The sequence below is a fragment of the Dermacentor andersoni genome, chromosome 4 (assembly GCF_023375885.2).
Source record: "Dermacentor andersoni chromosome 4, qqDerAnde1_hic_scaffold, whole genome shotgun sequence".
Classification (NCBI taxonomy): Eukaryota; Metazoa; Arthropoda; class Arachnida; order Ixodida; family Ixodidae; genus Dermacentor; species Dermacentor andersoni.
In genome coordinates this window covers 7,516,870-7,539,547 of record NC_092817.1, presented here as the reverse complement: position 1 = coordinate 7,539,547, position 22,678 = coordinate 7,516,870, and the positions used below count along the sequence as shown (strand labels likewise).

General features: G+C 46.6%; 2 protein-coding genes across 3 annotated transcripts in view; one reads left to right on the top strand and one right to left on the bottom strand.

Moving 5' to 3' along the window:
* Rep (Rab escort protein) overlaps positions 1-8,750 on the top strand; it is a 48,074-nt gene extending 39,324 nt beyond the window's left edge. The window contains exons 12-15 of the mRNA XM_050182774.3: positions 665-761; positions 3,234-3,332; positions 3,990-4,141; positions 8,372-8,750. Coding sequence (XP_050038731.1) covers positions 665-761; positions 3,234-3,332; positions 3,990-4,141; positions 8,372-8,662 — 639 coding nt within the window. The 3' untranslated portion in view covers positions 8,663-8,750. The remainder of the gene's footprint in view (positions 1-664; positions 762-3,233; positions 3,333-3,989; positions 4,142-8,371) is intronic.
* Positions 8,751-21,700: 12,950 nt separating this feature from the next.
* Positions 21,701-22,678, bottom strand: part of LOC126535912 (multidrug resistance-associated protein 1-like) — a 335,731-nt gene continuing 334,753 nt past the window's right edge. For both annotated transcript variants that reach the window (XM_050182763.3, XM_055073342.2), the window contains one exon: positions 21,701-22,659. In XM_050182763.3, the coding sequence (XP_050038720.1) occupies positions 22,548-22,659 (112 nt within the window). In that variant the 3' untranslated portion in view covers positions 21,701-22,547. The remainder of the gene's footprint in view (positions 22,660-22,678) is intronic.

The following is a 22,678-nucleotide window of genomic DNA, read 5'->3' as shown; positions in this document are numbered from 1 at the left end:
GAGAAAGACTGAGGGGAGCGGTGATTGCTATGAATGATCTTGTTGCTGGAAAGGCATAGTTGCATGGATGCACCACTATTTAAGTTGTACAATAATTTCAGAGTCATTCAATAAAGATGCTTTGCCTTTATGCAGCCTGCGAATTTGCTGTCTGGATTTAGATTTATTATTTAGCTGTTCTGACCATGTTTGCATTCCTTTAAAACAATGCGCAGTGCTGTCCTTGTGAATCTGGTGACATACTTTTCATTTGTATCATTACTGCCATTGTCATAGTGCACAAAGCTTGACCACTTTTCACTTGTTTCTCATTTACAAGCTCCTCAGTAGACTTGATGTCCTGTTGTGAATGGAATTCCATAGATTAAGTAATGTGAATGGTGGGCCTTTTTTTTCTTAAGAAAGGGACAAGATGTAACCTTCACATTTCACTTTTTTTTTTTGAAATAACAAAATATTCTGTTTGATTTGATATTTTAAGGTTGATTTTCTCGAATATTCGTAGTCGATTTGGAAATTTGTGTTTAGTGTCTACTGAAAGTGATGCCGCCAAAAATGGTTGATCAGAAATATGGCCTTGGATGGTGAAGATGTATGTATATAAACTTGAAATTCAGAGTTACAGCGTTCCCAAAGTCATCTCACCAACTGCTTACCTTGGCAGGTCACGCTACTCAGACTTCAGCGAAGCGACCAGCTACCACATTCAGTTGTGGTACAAGAGCAGGGTCCTGGCATGATGGTCTGCCCACCTGGACTTTGTAAGTGCTCAAGCTGTCGATCAGAATGAGTGGAAAAGAGGCAACCATGTCAAGACAGTGGTGGCACCTTTAGGCCTAGCCACCTAGTGAATTAGACTGGCCTGCCATTGTCATTGAAACATCTTTAGGATTCTGTAAATATGTGTGCCAGTAGAGAGGTCTGAGGTCCTCTGCTGTGGATCACTGAAGCTGATCAACTATACCGATAAAGGCATACAAATATTACAGTAGAGTTTGCATTAGAATTAATCAATATCTAATTATAAAGTGCACACTGGGACATGTTTCTGCAGGGCAGAAAACATCAAGTGCCTGACATTGATGTCATCAGGAGTAATAGTTGCATTCATGTTCTTTTAATGTTTCACTCTGGGCACATTAATATTTTTTTTTACAAAACTAAAAGCTGTGCCTTCCTTTTCATCCTGTTACCCTTGTATCTGTGCATGTTTGTCCTAGGTGTGTACTGGTATGCAAGGACTCTTCATTTCTAAATTTCTTTTGTCTATATACTAGTGGAAAAAGAATGGCAGTTCAGTGCTCTCTGAGTAAATTTAACTCTAGAAGATTAGAGAAGTGGCCACTATAATGCAAATATATTCTTGTTCCATTCTGTTTTTTTCTCATTGCATAGTGGTTCCCGTGATAACATGTAGTTCTTATGTCTGCTGGAAAGCATTTTAGCGCAGGTGGACAGAAACAAGAATGAACACGTTGGCACCATGAACTTCAACAGTTATTCTCTTGCAATTGACACGCCTGAGGGCGCAGGATCGAGCCGCGGCAGCCGCATTTTGATGGGGCAAAATGTAACATTGCCAGTGTATCATGCATTTGCTGCATGTTAAAGAACCCCAGGCAGTCAAAATTAATTTGGCATCTGCCACTACAGTGTGCCTCAAAATCATATTATGGTTTTGGCACATAAAATCCCAGAATTAAAAAAAAAGAAATTCACACACTTCTCTGTCTGCCAGTACTAAAATGCCTTCCGAGTGTGTTTACAAGCATTCCCAACACAAAGCTGTACTCTTCTCTCTGGTTACAAAATGTAGGAACGCACATAAACATCTGCACCTCTATCTTTGAGTAGTGAAGATGAAAACATTGAGACCATAAGTTAGGGCTAGTTTTTATGTGCAAGCGTAATTGGCCAGCTCGTGAAATCGGCGGTGTTTATTTGACGCAGTGAAGCAAGCGAACAAGGAAGGCGCCCGGGCCTCCGTGCTGGCTCTGGTTTGTCTGCAAATTTTGCCTGCACATTTAATTAGCACTATGGGCAACGACAATGGAGAAATTTGTGGATAAAAAATTATTAAGCATCCTTTATACTCTATAAAATAACACTTTCAACACAAAGTCTGATGCTCATATGCCTGAAATGATAACGAAAAAATTTATGAAGAACCAACTTTGCTTACTATTCACAAATACAGAATATGTTGAGCATGCATTGGGAGGTGGTTATTTGCAGCACTATATTTCACTCTGTTATGGGGGGTGCTCGCGCTTACCACTGTGCCTTACCCGTACATGGAAGCCAACTGGTACTTCAAGCGCCACTTCCTCAAGCAACGCATTTATAACCCCGCATTTATAATGCCTGCCACTGCCCCTGATCGCAGTTGCTGCAACCAGAGGTGGAATTGCTGCATTCTTCCTCTGTGACAGCTAGTGCTTTATTAGCTGTCACGGGGTAAGAATGCGAGAATGCTCCCTTTACCACCATGTGGTACTGAATGGTACTACCCTACCAGCGGTACCACCATACTGTCCGACGGCACGGTTGCATGGGCTTTATCTTGAAAGTGATCTGCTTTGGGGGCAGTCTAGGTGGGCCGACGGCTTGTAGCTTTGCGTGCGCTGTGTTCTCATTCGGTTTGCGTTGAAGCAATAGACAGCACAAAGGTCACTTCGCTCGCTTCTGCTGCCCCAATTCCTCATGCCAGCGTTTTGACAGCTAGTGTCTATGGTCATTGAGTGTGGAGTGTTCATGTTTGCCAGTGCACACTGACACCATGCTAGGTAATTTAGATAGTAAGCAAATGTTTACAACGGGGCCTTCTACTCTGGTGGCTGCTGTGTATGGCGGCAGCTGCATGAGCCGTGTTTTGAACACGATCTGCGATGCGGACAGTGTAGGCATCTAGGCGCACCAAGGGCCCATAGCGTCTTAAGCGCTATAGCACCCATACGCTTGCGCATCACCCGCAGTGATGAAGTGAAACATCACTGTAGCTATTTCACTATGTCAGTCCTAATGTTACAAATTGTTTAGCTTTTCTGTAGTGCTTATGGACCATCACTTTGATACTGCTGGTTCATTGTTCCACATGCATAGAAACAGTTAAAGGGACAGTGCAACACATGTGGCTGCCTTAGTGTCTTGTGGTGGCACTTAACACTCCAAAGTGTCTGTTGTGAAAAATAATGGAAAACATATTGCTTACAGTTCAATTTCTGTTGTTGCAGATGTTGTCCACTTGACCTGCCCCAGTGTTCACGAAACTGCCGAACAAGACTTGGCACCCGCTGTGAAAATGCTTTTTGACACAACACAGTCACCTCAAGGTACAGGCCACCGATTTAGGCTGAAGGCAGAATTTCTTTAGCACTGCACCCCCCCCCCCCCTTTTCTATTGTCCTATGGCATCTTTGAAGTACAGAAGTATTCTGTGTCCAGCACTGCACTTACACTCCACATTACAGTCCCTGCCAACCTCGAATAAAGGGAACTAATTGGACTTTGCATTGAAAGGGTGAATGGTCGTATGTTAGTGCCATGCCTTGCTCATGACATTAAAGGAAGCTGGGAAGTGATATACCAGCATTATATCTTTGACAAGACAAAATTCTGAATGTACTACATCAGGTCTTTGCATTTGCAACAGTGCTGTAATCTTGAAGCTGTGCTTTTGGCACACTGTAAAGCCACAGGTCAACCTCAGACAAGTGGAATGCACTGTGCACAATTCTGAATGAGAGCCAATTTTTGTTCCACAGAATTGAGTTTAGAGTTTCAAAGGCATGAATAGCAAAAGCCAACTGTAAAACACCTATTATATTATCCTACGAAGGCAATGACAATAAATATTGCATGTTTTGGATGCCATCTGTACGTGCATGCATAGTACATCACAGTACTACATCCTGTGTTTAAATAAAGGCTGGCAGTACTCCAGAGAGCCTGTATGCATGCGGTATAGAAACCTTTCTTTGGTTGCACAGGTGAGGACAAGTCTAAGCCAAAGGCATTGTACATACTGTACTTCAATGTTGAAGACACAACACAAGCACCCCTGAATGAAAACTGTCCACCTGGGCTGGTACTTGTCTCATCTCCAGGCCCTCACCTGGACTATGAGCACCCAGTCAATGAGGTAGGCACCACAGGCTGTTGTTTCATACCTGACTATTGGCAAGTTGTGCCTTTGTTTGCACATTTCTCAGTGTGCTTGCTATTACCATGGTGCACTGCACAGATTGCATCTGATAGATAAGCGGAGTGTTGACTCTGAAGAGCTTGCCATCCTCTGTGCCATCTTTTTGAGCATGAAATGCCTGTGCCAACAGGATTTCAGCAATGCTGCCACAAGAGCCCTGCAGTGCTTATCCAAATGCCACTCATTTTTGTACACCACCGGTGCCAAATGCCACTCATTTGAACACCACAGTTTGAACACCACCTGTGCAAGTGCCCTTATTCAGTACTGTACAATATTGTGCAACACTCCACATTACTGTACAGGAACTGAACAAAGTATGTGGAAGCTTAAACGCTAGTTGAATGCACACTTGACCCTTACTTGCGCAGAAACGTTGATCGATTGCAATAATCCAGTATGAGGAGGCTTCTGCATGCTCCCTGACCTGACAACTATTACTTAGCAAGCTTAAAGAATGCAATAAAAGACGACCCAGCTGCCTTCTGCAGTGAGCAAAAACAAATGGTTCCTGTACAATAGGAACTTAGCCGTTTTCACATTTGCGAAGCTACTGCTGCCTCACATGGTACGAGCATCACTATGGGTAGTATTGGCACCAAAAAATCTTGCCAATTTTTTGCGTGATCTGACTCACAAAATGTTAAAACTAGGACCCAGGTGCATATTTTGCGTACTTCAGATTTTTTTTTTACCTTCATAACAGTGGTGAACCGGCTATAATTTTATGTATTGCGCTCTGCGCTGAGACTACATCGTTTTGAAAAGATATGGTAAAACATGAAAGCACTGAAAATAGGCGCAATGCTAATGGTAACGAAAGAGTTAAAAGTATAGATGTCAGTTGCTAGTCAGCAATGGTCCTGTCCAGCCTGCCATCTTTCAGCTTGGCTTTGGCAGTGTTGAATGACCTGGAGCTCTTCAATGGCAGCATGCATTTAGAGGAACTACCACTGCTCTGTGTGTGTTCTTTCCTGCCAAGCCAGGAAGGGTGGTTCGAGGCCCCTTTAAAACACACTTCCAGCAGGTCTAGTTGCAGCATCTGTTTTTGTTTTAGAGCTGCAAGTTGACATTTTTTCAGATTTTCTGGCTTTCCTTGATTTTGATCAATATGTGAGCGCCCAAATATAGGTTCTGGCTGCAAGAGTAACTAGAATTTAGACATTTTATTTTAACTGCAAATAATTTTGCAAGTTTTATGTGCATTTGAATAGGGAGGACTTTGAGCTAAATATTTCTGCTAACATAGCTTTTAAATGGTTTAAAATATTTAGAGAAGTGCTGTATTTCAAGAGAAAGTCACTGGTTTTTGTTACCACGGCCAGTATCTTGCAGCAATGCCTTTTTCAGTGCTGATGCCTTTCGGTGCTTTCCTTTTTAGTGCACAAGCATCGTGGTCGAGCACAGAACGTGGCCACTCACGAACACGAAAAGTGTGCATTAGCATTGACAAAGGCATTGCTACAAAATGCAGGCCCATATGTGGCCACGCACTTACTGGCTCAACGTGTTGCTATGATTCAGCAACAGAGTTATGGAAATAATTTTATCATACGTGCTTGTGCTTTTGTGCTAGTGCACAAGTGGCATTTGGAGTTAGTGCATTAAGGGAAAGTTTTACCTTGGGAACTCCAGTCTAAGCACATAGAAATAGAGAAGTTGGTTTGGTTACCTTCCTCTAAATGAACTTTGATATTTGTTGCATTTAAAATAAAAATCTGTCGACTGCTGGGAACAAATGACTTGTTGAGGCCGTTTTTTTTTCACAGGAATTTCGCAGTTTTGTTTGAAGGTGGAGCATTGAAAGCATTGAACTCAAGCTTCTCACAGGGTGTTGTAACAATACATATAGGTAGAGTTACTGTACGTTCTTTACGTGGGTGTGAACACAGCTAAGCGAGGCAACTGCTGCTACGCAGCAGGAATACGCACCTTGAAAAAAAAAAAAAATGCTCGTGCCCAAATGCTCGTCTATGACGATGCGTGTCGAAATGTCAATGTATGTGTACATTAAAAAAATGACAAGCAAAAAAAAAAAAAAATAAAAAATAAAAAAGAAGTTATGTGTTTGTGCCTTTATTCAACGAATAAAGCATAACCACCATAAAGAACTTACTATAGCTATTGAGCAATACAGCATCACTGGTCTTCCATCTTCACATAGTGGAAGGGCTCTGAATTTTATAAAAGTTCTACATTCTTTTCATAATTTGTTTTCACTGTGTGCTTGATGACTTGCGTGGGATTATCGCAGAGTGGAACGTGCTTCCACAATTTTACCTAATGTCAAAACACATTCAGGTGATCTCCTTGACCACATGTGATATCAACTTTACATGTCACGTCACTTCCTTGCATCACATCAGCGGCGCATGCTTTGCAAATGATGGTTTTTCTTTTGTCTTATTTTTGCCTTTTGCAATTTGATCTTTTATTATGTGTTGATATTTGTTCTGTTTTTGCTCACCCTTAACTGGAAGTGCTTCCTTTTCTGCCTTGTATAGGTTTTGTATGAGCTTGGGTGTTCTTTTTTTGTTTTTTTTACCCTCTACCATGCCAAATTGAACACTTGTACCTCATGTTAGCTATTAATGCGGAAGCATTTTATGGATCATGAGGCGGAAACTGCGGCATTGTTGGCGTTGGCATGACCTCGATGGTCCAAAAAGTAAGGTGAGCCAGTCAAGGCAGTTGATGAAGCCAATTATTAAGGCAGTCAGTTAAGGCAGGTTTAAGTAAGCTAGAGTTCATTGCGGCACTCGAACCCACGGCCATTGGTGGTAATCGAACCCACAACTCTCAATGTTAATTAAGGTGCTGTTAATTAAGGCACATCAGCCCACAACCTATGGTGCTAATTAAGGCGAAGTTAAATTAACACGACTGAAAGAGCATAGGCATCGCGAGGTGGTTGCAGTGCTTTCGCATTCATCCACGTAGAATGAATGCAAAAATGCCCCTTGAATTTTATAGTTTCGCTTTTACCCACTGCGGCCTTGGCTGCCAAAGGCAGCAGCACTGCATGAATAAATAAATACAGAGCTCAACTTATTCCAGGCTGCACAATCGCTTTGTATACCGAGTCTCCACAGGCATGATTTATACACCTCAGCAAAAAAAAAAAAATTGTTTGCAAACGAATATCACATTACGCAACTAAAACCTCTCATCACACTCATAAAATACAGATCTAATGCAGCACAAGTATGCAGCGGCAGAAAAAAAAAAAGGGAACGGCTAAACAACACCATAGTTAGTCTCTTGTCAAGCTTCTTGCACTGTTATTAGGCGTAATATACATTCTGTCCGGGGAGGTAAAGCATGCCAAAGCACATCTGTTACTTGGAATGCACATAAGACATTTGCCATCACTTTTTGTCTTGGGCCTAACAGCGCAAATTACTCTAGCTCATTTGTAATTTTATGTCTGTCTTGCACCCAGGCACTCATCTTTGTTCTCGTTAGCCTACAAAATTTTATTTGTTTTCAAAATCAGGTTCTTTGCCTACCTAAATCAAAATGTTTGCAGCATACCATGCATGGTATACCTTCCGTGGGAAGGCAAGCTTAATTGGTCGCTGTTGAGCAGCACTTACTGATTGCACAGTAATAACAAGCTTTGATAAATGGCTACAGATTACTGTTGTGCTACTCCAAGTGTTCCAAAAAGATAAGTTTCTCTGCTACAAAAATTGCTACAAATCCTAAACTGACTGGACCACCACTGCAAATGACACAGAACACACGTATGAATTTCTTGCGGGCAGGCCAGCGTCTGGGACGCTTCATGCATTTCAATTTCATTTCAACAGCCCTCTAATTATAGTTTAACTTTGCGAGCAGGCCATTTGCAGAACTCGTGTAAAAGCTTCACCTAAGCTGTTATATGTGATATATCCACGTTAGACGATTTAACACATGCAGTTCATAGAATTTTGATACTCATTTTTGGTGCAGAGTTAGAAAGTTGGAAAGCTTGAGCTTAAACTTTTGTTTCATTGTTCACAGATTTTCAGTCATATTTTGTAAAATAGTTTGGGCCCTTGATAAAAATTCCACTTCCAACAGTCTATAAAATTTAGCCACCTGTCTTATATGCAACATTTTTCATTCAGGTGGGCCCATCATTGTGTAATCAATATTACTGCCTGTTCCTTTTCTTTTCAGGCGAGGGAAGTCTTTCAGAGAATGTATCCCAATGAGGAGTTCCTGCCACGGGCACCCGATCCAGAGGAGATCCTCCTTGAGCATGAAAATAATCCCGGAGACCATGGGCCGCCTGCTGAGGAAAGGGCTGGTGAACCGACTGCAGCCAAGACTGAACTGGGCACTGGCAAAGAGCAAATAGAGAAGAAGGGCAACGAGCCAGAAAGTGGTAAAGGCGATGACATCAATGCCTCCAAACGTGCTTTGGCCACATCAAATCCTGGCGGTGCTACTTCATCTGGGGATTCATGAAGTTTGACATATTTCATCTGTGCCTACAGTGTTGTTTCTGTACATGTAAATCTGTTTTTTTAATTAAAATGGTGCTTAGTCTTGCTAAGCTTGTGGCATTACAAAATTAAGCAGTAAGCTTGGTTGAATGCATGAAGCCCAGGCTCCACTACATCTAGAAAAGCAACAGGTAAAACACACACACACACACACACACACACACACACACACACACACACACACACACACACACACACACACACACACACACACACACACACACACACACACACACACACACACACACACACACACACACACACACACACACACACACACACACACACACACACACACACACACACACACACACACACACACACACACACACACACACACACACACACACACACACACACACACACACACACACACACACACACACACACACACACACACACACACACACACACACACACACACACACACACACACACACACACACACACACACACACACACACACACACACACACACACACACACACACACACACACACACACACACACACACACACACTACTTGAACTTTGGTTTTGGTAGTATTAATCAAAAAGAAATTGTATGAATTTGTTCTGATGTTGCATTGCATATTTGCAATTCCAGAAGAATAACTTTCATTCTAGCTTGTCTGATACGAGGGGCATGCATAAAGCTCGTATTATCACTGCCATAGAAATGGACACACAACAGGCATCAAAATGCGTATGCGTCTGTCTAGTTAGCACAACATAAAACTTGTGATCTATATATTTCCACGCAACACTGTTAGGGCACCAAAACAAAAATGGCAGCATCCATTGGGAAAGTTGAAACACATGCAGTGATCTATTTTCTATTTGAAGGGAAAGGATACCAAGAAGATTCATGCCGAGCTGGTGGCAGTGTACAGTAACAATGCCCTGACTTACGACACTGTTATCAAATGGCGCATACGATTTCAGTATGGTCAAACAAGCCTGAACGATTAAGAATGAAATCGACACCTGTTGCTCGATGGTAAACCACAGATTGCTGCGCAAGTGGAGGCTCTAGTGCTCGCTGATAGGCAGATAACTGTTGAGGAATTAGTAGAACAAGTTAATGTGAGTGCAGGCTCTGTGCACAACATACTTCACAACAACCTGCTCATGACGAAAGTTGCCGTGCGCTGGGTTCCGCATTTGCCAATGCCAATGCAAAAAGACTTGTGGAAGGAAGCAGCCGCAAAAATGTTGAAGCTTTGTGAGAGCAACTCTGGCGACATTTTTGACTGCCTGATAACCATGGATGAGTGTTGGGTGCACAATTATGATACAGAAACTAAACTACATAGCAAACAATGGAAGCATGGAAACTCACCCAGGCCAAAAAAAGCCAGGGTAGTACTGTCATCAGGCAAGGTCATGATGGGACTCCTTTTATGCTCTTCTCACAGATTATGCCCACAAAGGTCAAACTGTCGCAGAAACGAGACGAGACAGCTGCGTTCGATGCGAATGAAATAAAAATTCTTCTTTTTAAAGCAAAAGCTTTACTGGCCGCGAACTTGCGATTTTGGCGTGGCGGTACTCCAAGGAGGCACATGACGTTGCAATGCGCGCCTCACCGCGGATATTTCTCTCTCTCCCGCTCCCTAGTCACTACTGCACCGCTGCGCAGTGCTGCGCCTTTCCGCCACCGCTGTTTGGTATGACGTCACACCGCATTCCTCGTCGTTGCGCTCGCCTCCTCTTGCTTTGCCAGCTGTGTCGCATGCCTGATAACATGTCGGAGGATTGAAAAGGAGAGCTCCCGTGTGCCGCAACCACAGTTGAGGTGGCAGTATGGACGGTGACAATTTTGATCAGCACGAGGAGGCCTGGAATCAACATCGGAACGAGATGAAGAGCAAACGAATTGCCCAGGAAACAGATGGACAGCGCGCCGAAAGACTGTCTAAAGGCCGCAATATAGCTAGACAACCAGACTAACCTGGACTTGAAATCAAGATTAACCAAGGCTAGCCATGCTATGCCTTAGCTTTCGCTACGTATATCCTGGCATAGCCAAGCTAAGCGACAGCCAATTCTTTTTTTTTATTGCTTTTCTTTCTAGCACGCGCGCCTTTGGAGCCCACCGTCTTCTTCTTTCTCGTCTTGTCCGCTCCCATGAGTTTCAATACAAACTATTACAGGAAAGTACTATTGCAACATTCTCAAAAAAATTTCAAGGTGATATCAAGGCAAAGTGCAGAGGAAAGCTCACGAAAGGCATCTGTCTGCTCCATGACAATGCACTGGCTCCCTCAGCACAGATTACGCATACAGCCTCCTTAGGCTACGAAATTAGGCCGCCATATTCATCTGCCCTTGCACCAAGTGACTGCTTCTTCTTCCCTCACATGAAGAGCACAGTGTGCTGGAAACATTTTCGGGGTGACGAGGAAGTGATCGCTCAAGTTGAGCTCTTCCCGAAGTCTCAAAATGTGGAGTTCTACTGCAATGGCCTGTGGCAGCTCATCCTTCGTGGGCAGAAGTGCGTGATGTTTGGAGAAAATTATGTCGTTGCGCTGTCCCAACAGGTCCCGGTGGCTGCATCACTCAGCAACGCTGAAGTCGTCATGTGGACCCAACCACTCTCTCCAAATATGCCTCTCTGTTATGCCGACGTCGTAGCTAGGCCCCAACTGCAGCCCGCCATGCAGTTATATCAGCAGCCACCCCGTACTACGCGTTCTGTGAAATGGATGGGACCTGCCCCAGCGAACTGGTGGCGCACTCCTGACAACCGGCCCATATGCTTTGCGTGCGACTATGCCCGTTACGTCGCAGATTTTTGTAACCGTGTGCAGCTACCTAGCGCTGCACTACCCGTGACCAGCCAGCCCAACCATCCATATAATGACCACTCCTCAACTATGTCGCTGACATTACGCCCGACGCCAACTACCCGCCATTTGCCATCTCCTCGCCATCGCTCTCTGTCACCGATGCAACCTCACCCCGTCACTCGGGATGAGGAAAACTAATCGTCACAGTCCAAGTGGCAAGGGCTGCGACACCTTCAAAATGTGGAAGTCCGCAATGCAGTCCCTCAAATGTAATGTTTGTTGATGGTGTTCGCACATCTGAACTCGTGGACACAGGAGCCACCGTATGTGTTATGGACGCTAAGCTTTGTCGTATACTTCTGGAAGACACGACTCTCCTTTCTGGGCTGTCCCTTTGCACAGTGCGGGGATGCGCGACTCTCACGCGTCCCCTGGTATGTTGTTTTCCCGCACGGCTCGCGTGGCCTGGCGCCCACGGCGGTCGGAGTGGTTGAGGCGCAGTACGAGAGATGGCGCGAGTGTTGTGCTGCTAACGCCACCTACAGCTGGGGTTACTTGGGCGCCGAAAGACAAGGTGCTTCCTCTTTGGTTCGGGATAGCAAGCAGTGCGGACGTGCCGTGCCGCGCGTGCGCCGATCCATGCTTCTGCGAGACCGTCTCGCGTGGCCGCCTTCGAGCGCGCCACCGTTCGCGTGACCGTACGCGCGAACGACCAGGCGTTGGGATCCAGCATGGGGCGAACATATTCGCTCGTTATCCGGTCGCGGTGAGTCGGACTTCTAGATTTGTCGCGCGCCCATCGGCATGTTTTGTGGGTAGCAACTCGACTAGCAGGCATTGATCTATGAAAGGTGCAATAAATGCCATTGTGATTGTTTGCTCTACTGTGTTGTCGTTCCTTTGTCCCAAGAGCATGGGTGTGGGAGCCCCACATCTGGCTGCCCAATGTGGGGCTCTTGGGGCATCGGACGATAGATTTAACAGTTTTGCTTGGTTCGAGACCTTTGTTTGAACCGAAGCGTAGGGCTAGCGCGGATTTTGATCGCTAGCGTTGGCGGCGTGCTTTCTTGAGCGAGGCGACGGTGGCTGTAGTGTGTTTGAACATGTCAACATGCTAAGCCTTTTCGCAAGTGTTTTTTAATGGCATTCGTCGGTACTAGAGCCACGTGGTCTGCATCCTGGGAGAGCGAGGCTTAGCGCCTGCGGAGCACGGCCAAGCCTGACGTGAGTGAGTACGGAAGCCTCGTGGGTGGTCCGAATTTCTTATGTAAATAGCTTCTTCTATATCTCTTTGACTCTGATGAAGTCGCGGCTCTGGGAGCCGGGTGGCCACGGGTGCCACTACGGGCTGACTGGTATTGCGGCCTGGCACCGCGCGCTCCGACACCGTCTGGGACGGTGGGCGCCGTCAACTCGGCTGTTGTGTGCACCGAGCGGAGTAGGACCACCTCACAGAGCTGACGTCTCCTCGCGGCTGCCTGTCTTGCGCTCATTTTGGGTGTTGTTTTTGGATGCTGGTAGTTGTCAGGGTAGCGACGCTTTAGGCCTAAGGCTTTACGAAGCTGCCTGTCGCACGTGGAGGGACACAACCTGGTGGACCGTGGCGTTGAGGCGTTGCAATTTGCTTCCCTCATTCTATTTAGCCTCGCACGAATTGAAATTACTCGTTCGACTCAAGGAAGCAAGCTTTGTTCACGTGAACTTAGCATCTGAGTAGCTGCCCGATCTTTTGCTAGCCGAGTCGAACATCGTACCACGAGGGCGATGCGCATGCAGAATTCCTCTCCCTTTCACTCCTTTAGTGTTTGCCGAGTGTGTTGAGTGTACGCAGCGTGATTGGAGTCACCCCTGGCTTGCTGTCACCTGCACATCGTCTGCGCTGCTGCCCCGAACTACGATCGAGTCACCCCGGGCGATGGTGATGCTGTGGCCAGTTCGGCGCAGCGACTTCGGCGGCCTCCTGCATCCAGCTCACAACCCTCGGCGGCGGACAAAAGAGCCGGCGGTCACCGACAGCTACGGCGGCTCTTGCCAGCAGGGCGCGTCGGCGCGAGCGACCCTTGCTCGTACCGACTACTGCGTCGTCGTTTCCGGAGTCCTGGCCTGGAATCGTGCCGTCGAGTCTGCAAAGCTGCTGCTGTGACCGGCGGATGCCAGCGGTGTACCCCAAGGACAGTCGGCTCGCATGTTATGGACACCGTGTGGACATTTCCTCAGCGCGGCCACTGTTGCATGTACTATCTTGTTCGCGAAGCACGGGTTGATATTAGACCGTGTCTCATGTCTCGCCGGAATATGCATGATTTAAGGTTGGGGGGATGTGGGCATGCGCGACTCTCACGCGTCCCCTGATATGTTGTTTTCCCGCACGGCTTGCGTGGCCTGGCGCCCACGGCGGTCGGAGTGGTTGAGGCGCAGTACGAGAGATGGCGCGAGTGTTGCGCTGCTAACGCCGCCGACAGGCGTGGTTACTTGGGCGCCGAAAGACAAGGCGCTTCCTCTTTGGTTCGGTATAGCAAGCAGTGCGGACGTGCCGTGCCGCTCGTACGCCGATGCATGCTTCTGCGAGACCGTCTCGCGTGGCCGCCTTCTAGCGCGCCACCGTTCGCGTGACCGTACGCGCGAACGACCAGGCGTTGGGATCCAGCATGGGGCGAACATATTCGCTCGTTATCCGGTCGCGGCGAGTCGAACTTCTAGATTTGTCGTGCGCCCATCGGCATGTTTTGTGAGTAGCAACTCGGCTAGCAGGCATTGATCTATGAAAAGTGCAATAAATGCCCTTATGGAACGACAAAGGACAAAGGAACGACAATTGTCGTTCCTTTGTCCCAAGAGCATGGGTGTGAGAACCCCACAACAGCCAGTGCTCAGAATATTCACCCCTTAGTGGCTTGCACTGCTCGTGTTGTCATTGCCGACGTTCTATATTCCATAGAAGTCATAAGTCTTTCCTCATGCTCTCATGACGTCATCCTCTCCCACATTCCTCCGAACTCGTCAATGGTGATGCCCATGTACTGCAGCGGAATCTCAGACGCTGTTGCACTACTGTCTCCATCTGACCGTTCCCATACCCTGTGAGGCTGCTCCGAGGAAAATGTCTTGGCAAAGTAGAAGCAAATGATGACCTGAAAGTTATGGTCGTGCCCAACGACCGTTGCTGTACTAGAGTTCCAGTGTGCTCAGTGCTGTTTTTACGTGTAATCTGTCACCCAGTGATGTGTTCAGTTCTGCTATTGCCGGTCACTTTACCAACAACAACAGTCCAACAGTCTCAGCTTTTGTGCCTCTTAGAACCATTTTGTTCTTCTTTTGATGTAGGGCAATCTTCCCTGGGCCGGATGACTCATCGGATGGACACTGGGTCGCAACCGTCATTGCGGCAATGTCCCTATCGTATATCTCCTGCAAAACGTCGTGTAGTCAATGAACAAGTCGACATGCTTCGCCGCCAGGTCATACGACCTTCCAACAGTCCATGGGCATCCCCTGTCGTCCATGTTACAAAGAAAGATGGTTCTGTGCGGACTACCAGCGCCTCAACAAGACCACCAACAAGGTCTACCCTCTCCTGCGCATAGACGATGCGAATGACAGTCTACAAGGCGCAGAATTCTTTTCATCTCTAGATTTGCACTCGAGGTGTTGGCAAGTACCTATGGCAGACGCTGATCGGCTGAAGACAGCTTTTGTCACACCTGACAGCTTAAACAAATTTGACGTAATGCCTGTCGGACTTTGTAATGCCCCGGCAACTTTCGAGCGCATGATGGACACAGTTCTATGCAGCTTGAAGTGGCACATGTGCCTGTGCTATCTTGACGACATGGTTTTTGCTGCAGACTTCACCGTGCACCTTGAAGGGCTCCGGTGTGTTTTGATGTGTTTAATAAATGCTGGCCTACAACTTAACATAAAGCAGTGCCGATTTGCAGCTTGGCAGCTGGCAATTCTAGCTTACATTGTATGCAAGGATGGAATACTCTCCGATCCAGCCAAACATTGGGCTCTCGCCGAATTCCCTAAGCTGACGTCCGTCAAAGAATTGTGCACTTTCGTAGGTCTCTGTTGTTACTGCAGACACTTCATCCGCAATTTTGCTGCCATCATATCGCCCCCGACGAGGCCTTCACAAAGCTCCATTGCTTGCTAACGTCTCCGCCAATTTCGCGCCACTATGACCTGACAGCCTCTACCGAGGTGCACACAGACGCCAGCGGTGTTGGCCTCGGCGCTTGCTTGCCCAGCGCAAACAAGGGTTTCCCGAGTATGTTGCAGCTTATGCAAGTCGTATGCTTACAAAAGCTGGGACCAATTACACTGTGATGGAAAAAGGATGCCTGGCCATCATTTGGGCTTTTACTAAGTTTTCCACCTTATTTGTATCGCCGTTCATTTGATGTAGTCGTGGACCACCATACACTATGTTGGCTGTCGTCCTTGAAAGATCCCTCAGGCCGCCTTGCCTGATGGGCACTTCGTCTGCAGGATTATGATATTCGCGTGCTGTACCGCAGCGGACACCAACATTCGGATGCCAACACGCTCTCGCGCTCTTCCTTACCTGATGACAATGCCTGCTGCTCACCATCCCAGTTTACCATTTCTTCGCTCGACATCACCACCATTGCTTCTGAGCAGCGCAAGGACCATTGGATTGTATCCCTTATAGATTTGCTTTCTGGTTCATCACCACAACCAACCACTCGCACGTTGCATCGTCAAGCTCACCATTTCGCCATTCACGACAACCTGTTTCATCGATGCATATAACCCCGTATGGGCGCCAGTGGTTGTTAGTAGTAACTCGCAGTCTGCGTTGCGAGATGTGCGCAGCGTTCATCACTGATCCACAGTGTGCACACTTGGGAGTTATCAAAACGTACCAGCACCTTCTACACCAGTACTACTCGCAAGGGATGTATAGCCATGTTCAGAAGTTCATTCGCTCTTGTCCGAAGTGCAAGCACCGAAAATCTTCACGCCGCCTCTCGTCAGCCATTTTGCAACCTTTACCTCGCCCGTTCGAGCACGTTGGCATCGATTTGTATAGGCCACTTTCCCCAACATCAGCTCAAAACCGCTCAGCCATTGTGGCAGTCGACCACCTCTCTGTCACCCTGCCGCCAGCTACAACGCGATATTGCCTCCTTCCTGCTTCGTCGATTCATCTTGGATCATGCGCCACTTCAGGAACTGCTCAGTGATTGCAGACATGTCTTCCTGTCCGAAGTAGTTCAAGCCATTCTTAGAGTGCAATCTTGTTCATCGTTTAACTACGATGTACCATCCTCAAACCAATAGCCTTACAAAACGCTTCAACCGTACTCTCGGCGACATGCTTGCCATGTACGTTGCCTCCGACCACACAAAATTGGGACATAATTCCGCCATTCGTGACCTACGAGCATAACACCGCTACTCGTAACACCACTGGCTTTTCACTCTTTTTAAAGCAAAAGCTTTAATAATTGCGTCGAGCCAAGTTTCGCCGCCACCAGAAATTTCACCTTCATTTGACTGTAGCTGTGCTGTAGCCTTGGCAACGCATCATGTGACACCGCGCCGCCACCGCCGGCTTAGCGCATGTGTTCTCCGCAGCTGGGTTGCCGCCTGACCATGTGACTTGCCACACGCCTGGCTAAAAGGAGCGCAGCGCTCGCCTGGTCAGTGCGAGCTTGACCATGAATGAGAGAGAGGCCAGGCTGTCTTCTCTGAGCGTTGTGTGGGAGGCTTTGAGCTGTCGTCACCAAGCGGCATATGACCACCCCACGGATATCGCCTGGCGAGCTGCTTCACTGGAGATGGTCTGGAATGCAACAGGTGTCACATCGTTGAGATCAAAGTAGCGACCGCATTTGTGCCCTGTCCATTTGTGGTTCGACGCTGCGCACGTTCGCGGCGTCTCTTTGCATGTCTAGCACTTGCGCTTTCCCTGTGGGTCAACAGATGTCGAACGGTCGAACGATGCGTGTCTACCCAAGCCCAATCACAGTCATATCTAGCCACTGACCTAGGCACAGCCATCATACCTGGCTTAACGATGATTGTATACCTACGCATAATAATTACAGCTAAAGCCAAGGTTAACCAAGTGAAACCAAGACTTAACCAGGCTAAACCAAGCTATCGCTTTGCATATTCAGGGTTAGCTGAGCCAAGCCGCAGCCAATTTTTTTCTTACTGTACGGTTAATTGCCACCCGTCGCACACCATCAACTCCATTCTACTACCATGCCGGCCGGATACATCTGAATGTGCTCCCATTTCTGCCATAGCAAGACATGCTGAAGGGCACCACGATCTCGCTCGGGCGCCACTAGAGAAAGCACTGGAGAGGACAACCCACTATACCGTTCCTATCCTCCTCTACAATTAACCCTGGGAGTGAGTGAGTGAGTGAAAACTTTTGAGTCTTTCAAGAGTTTCGTGGTTACGAGGTCTCCGTCGTCTTCATCTTCTTGGCGCTGGCGACTTGAGACTTCTCTTCAACAAGGGTGGGCCCCTATTCCAAGGCTCCACTGAGTCGTGCTGCATCGCTCGCGTGCTGCACTAGGGCCCTTTGGGCCGTGAGCTCGCTGCTGGTGAGCCGACTCTCCCATTGCTCTGCACTCGGGTGTTCATGTTTGTGGAATGCTTTGTTGCGTTCGCACTCCCAGGTGATGTGGTAGAGTGTAGGTTTGGCACCACACCAAGGGCAGATGGCCCTGTATTGTGTCGGAAACATCTTATTGAGCACGTGTAAGTTGGGGAAGGAGTTTGTTTGTAGTCTACGCCAGCTGGTCGCTTCCTCCTTTGCGAGGTCTTTGTGTGGTGGCGGATATCTAATTCTAGTTCCTCTGTGTAAGTTCAGGGTCTCTGCGTATCCCCCCTCGCAAGCCTGTAGGTGGGTGCCCGGGGCATTCGACCGCCCAGCTCGGAACGCTTCGCATAGAGCTAGGCTGTCTGCCCTTTCGTTCCCCCCTATGCCTACGTGGCCCGGGATCCAGATTAGGTTGTGCATGCGCCTGGGCTTTTCCTTCTCGGCGGAGGTGGCTCCGCTGAGTATTCTGAGGGCAGTTTTGCTGATTCTGCCCCTCGTGTAGTTCCTGCACGCCTCTTTTGAGTCCGTTAGTATGTTGAGAGATCGGCCTGTTCTATAACCTTCTGCTGCCGCCAGCGCTACGGCAATCTCCTCGGCCTCCGCTGTGCCAGCGACCTTTGCCGTGGCATACGTGATCGGGTTTCCTTCCTTGTTAACCACTACCGTCGCGGCCACGCGTTCTCTTCCGTGTGGATATACGGCGGTGTCCGTGTATACTGTATTGTCTAGCTGGCCGAATACGTTGAGAGAACGCTAGCCCAGCTAGACAATTAACCCTGGGAACGAAAAGGGAGCCACCCAGCGACTTAAAACAGCGTTTCACTATGACTGGGTCATAGTAGGTCTTGAGGCGGTCGACATTGACAATGTCTCGTCCTCGACGGCGCATGTCCAAAGATGATTAAATGGTTTCGATCACATAGTTGATGGGGGATGTGCGTTCGACGACACGGTAGGGCCCTTCATACTTAGGTAGTAGTTTAGAAAGAGAGTCCAGGTGCAAAGGAAGGAACCGAGGGCCACACGCGCTCCAGAAAGGAAGGTGGGCGCAGAACTGGTGTCACGTCCGTGAGTGCTCTTCTGGCGCTCTTGGTCACTGGATGTAAAGGGTTCTTTTCAGCGCTCTTGCTGGGAGTCTATGCCCTGTTCTAACGGTCGGTCCCCAATTCCAGTGACTAATAAACGCCTTTACAAGTGTGGGGATGCGTGACTCTCACGCGTCCCCAGATATCTTGTTTTCCGGCATTGCCGGAAAAGATACCCCGCCGTTAGGTGGCGTTAGCAGCGCACCACTCGCGCCATCTCTTGTACTGCGATTCACCAGACCTAATGCCGCGGGCATCAGGCCATGCGACGAAGCCGGATAACAGGAGACTGGATCTATGCGGGAAAACAACATATCAGGGGACGCGTGAGAGTCGCGCATCCCCACAACACATACACTTGCTCTTGGCCTAGACATTCCGTGGCCGTAATTTTCTAGCAATACCATTTATGATAGTCACACATTTCACACTTTGTCACTGGTCAGAGCAATGCTTCGCAAGCATTATCCTAAGGATCAGCCGGCCATGAACGGTAGATTATAAGAGTGGCATAGAATCGAGCGGAAGGCATCGCTACAAAATCGTGGCCTATATCTTGACCATTGTCATGATGTCGCTGCTGCACTGAATTCTTGGCGGCGGCGACTAGATATAGCAGGCATTGCTAGTTTCAGTTTCACGGAGTGCCGGCGACATGCCGTCGAAGTCTCAAAACGAAAATATCGCTATTTCTGCTTGCCTCAGTGGCCATACATGGTCGTGCAGTCAGAGTCAGAATTATTGCACAAGTTGTGAGGTACCAGAAATTTTGGTTGTCCTTATACATACATTAAAGTCTATCGAGACAGTGGTACGTGGTTGTTGACTGTAGAAAAGAAAGAGTACTTCGTGCATTATACCAGCTTCGCCAGTGATGCAATCTTTCTATTCAGACATTTCTTCAGACATAGAGGCACAGAGGTGTCCGCAGTAACGGGCATTTATTGTTCCCTTCCTTGACCCATTTATATTATGTGTGTGCACAATTGTACTGAAAACAAACATGCAAGTTAACTTATGCCAGAGAAGGCATCTGGCCATTTGCCCATTTTTTCCATAACAAAAAAATAAAATGTCACAACTCAACTTGCTGTAGCACATGTGACATAATTTTGTTACTTTTCTAGTTGTTTACCAACCTGACATTGCTAGATAGTTGCTGGTCCAGACAGTCTTTATGCAGCAGAGGCCTGAGGGCACAGTACTCAACTTGCCATGTTCACATTGTACTATTTAGTCAGCCAGCAGCATAAATACTGCATGGCCACCATTCACAACCATCATTTCTGCTTCACACAAGACCACTCATGAAAACAGGCATCAAGCAGATTGATGGCATCGACTGGTGTCTGCTTCACAAAATGCACCCTGCACGTCTGTAAACCTTCGAAAAGAAAACAGCGATCTCTCCGAACCTGATTTATTGGGTCTCATCTTCTTTTCCATCTTTCCTTCTCGAACCTAAAATTAATGACAGGCAAGTGACTTGGTTTCTGCTTTGTGTGGTGTAAAACTGCTGATGTAACAGACCACTGCAACACAATTTTTCATCGATAGGTTGAACACTGATAGGAACGAGGCAATATAGAAAAAAAGCAAAATATAGCAGTTGTGGTGAACACACACTCAAGGAATGCTATCTTCAAAATTATAGAGTGCATCATCCAAGATGGCACTACAAATGTTTCACATTGCGAATAATTCTTTAAGCAGAATATTTTGCAACCACTGCAATACATCTCCAGAGTTGTACTTGTTAAAAATAAAGAAATGTAACATTGACTGCGATGCAAAAGCCACATCTGCAAGGAAATGTCATCAGAAAACTGCAAAGATGCATTTTTTGAAACTGGCTTTAGCACACAGAATATGTTTTTGAACTTTTATACCTACCTGCATAGCATAGGTACAACCTACGACTGCTAAGGGATTATTTCATTCAAAGTCTAGATGAAACCAAGCCTGACCTTCAGTCTTATCATGGCATATAAGCAGCATTCCTACCAACTCTCGTGAATTTTTTGTGAAGTTTACAAGTTTGCACCTGTTCTGCACTTTTACAAATATTTTGTGAAGCTTTCTGAAAAGTAGATTCTGTTTGGGAAGAAGGTGTTTAAGAGCCTAAGGATGAGGAGGGGCATGGTTGCAAAAAAAAAAAAGGCATGCAAGAAAGACATTGTGATGCTACCTGTATCGTCCTCTCGAGGCAGTACAAGGTGCGACATACCAGAGGGGCACTTGGTTCAAGCAATTCAGATGCTTAAAACTGGCAAAATTGGCAACAGGAAAGTCGTTGTTGTCTAAAAATAATGTGTTTGTTTTCAGCCTCTGCTGGGCCACATTTGCTGCTTTTAGTGTCGAAAAGTAAATTCTCATTAATAAAATGTGTCTTTATCCCTCAAAAGGTGTGTGCTTGGGGCACACACATTAAAAAAACACTTGCAACCTCCTGGCTGCAAATACCCATGGGATTTTTGCAAGTTTTGTGGTCTACGTGTTGGCAGACATGCTGCACGAACAAATGACTGCAGTGTAAGCTTGAAATATAAAGTGCTCATCTGATGATGTAAGCATCTTTTATTCAAAATTCAGCACACCAACACATTGTGAAAAGAAACAGCTCATCACAATGCCTACTTCTTTTTTATTATACATGGGAGAACTTTTGTGCTGGTAGCCACTGATGTCTGCAACTGCTATGTTAATATTATAGGTCCTGTAAACAAACAGGAAAATGAGAACTCCTTGTATAAGCACACATGCAAATGAGGAAATGACGTCCTGACCTACGAAATTCACAAGGTAAGCATAATCCAGTGCAGTTGAGAAAGAACTGCATGGATAAATACCAAAATAAGTTTTTGCCTGTTTCTGTTTCATGCACTAAGGCCATGGTCTTCAAGAAGTCTGGTAAAGACTGAATACTGCAAAATACCAACATAGACTGTTCTCCTAAATGATTACAATGAAGCTAATAATCCTCTTAGAGGACAAACTTATTTCATTTGACAATTGTGTGCTAAGGAAATTATACAATAACCTGAAGACTGTCATATAAACATTTATATAGTATTAAAATGGATGTGTAAAGGTTTTTGTACAAGAATGCGAATACACATAAGCAGGAAAACCTAACTTTTCTTCCTGCTCTATAGCTGATTACAGGCAGTAAAAACATAAAATATGTCAAGATTCAGAAAAGAAATTCGTTTCTTGCAAGATGCATATTCTGCATGCGATATACCATTCATGTTTCTAGCCTGTAGAAATGTGAATGGCTGAAGTGCTGTGAAGCCTGTCGAGGCACATTTTAAGGCAGTCTGAAATTACTTCCATTCATGGGCTTTACAACTGTGCAAGAATGCAATACAACAAGTAGGGCCTTTCATGCAAGGCCGGCATCGTTTGCCATAGAACGAAACAGGCCCTTTTCGTTTTGGATGAGTTCAGCTGGTGAGCCTTGTTCCACTATTTCACCAGCAGAGAGCACCACAACCCTGTTGCAGCGAAAAAGAA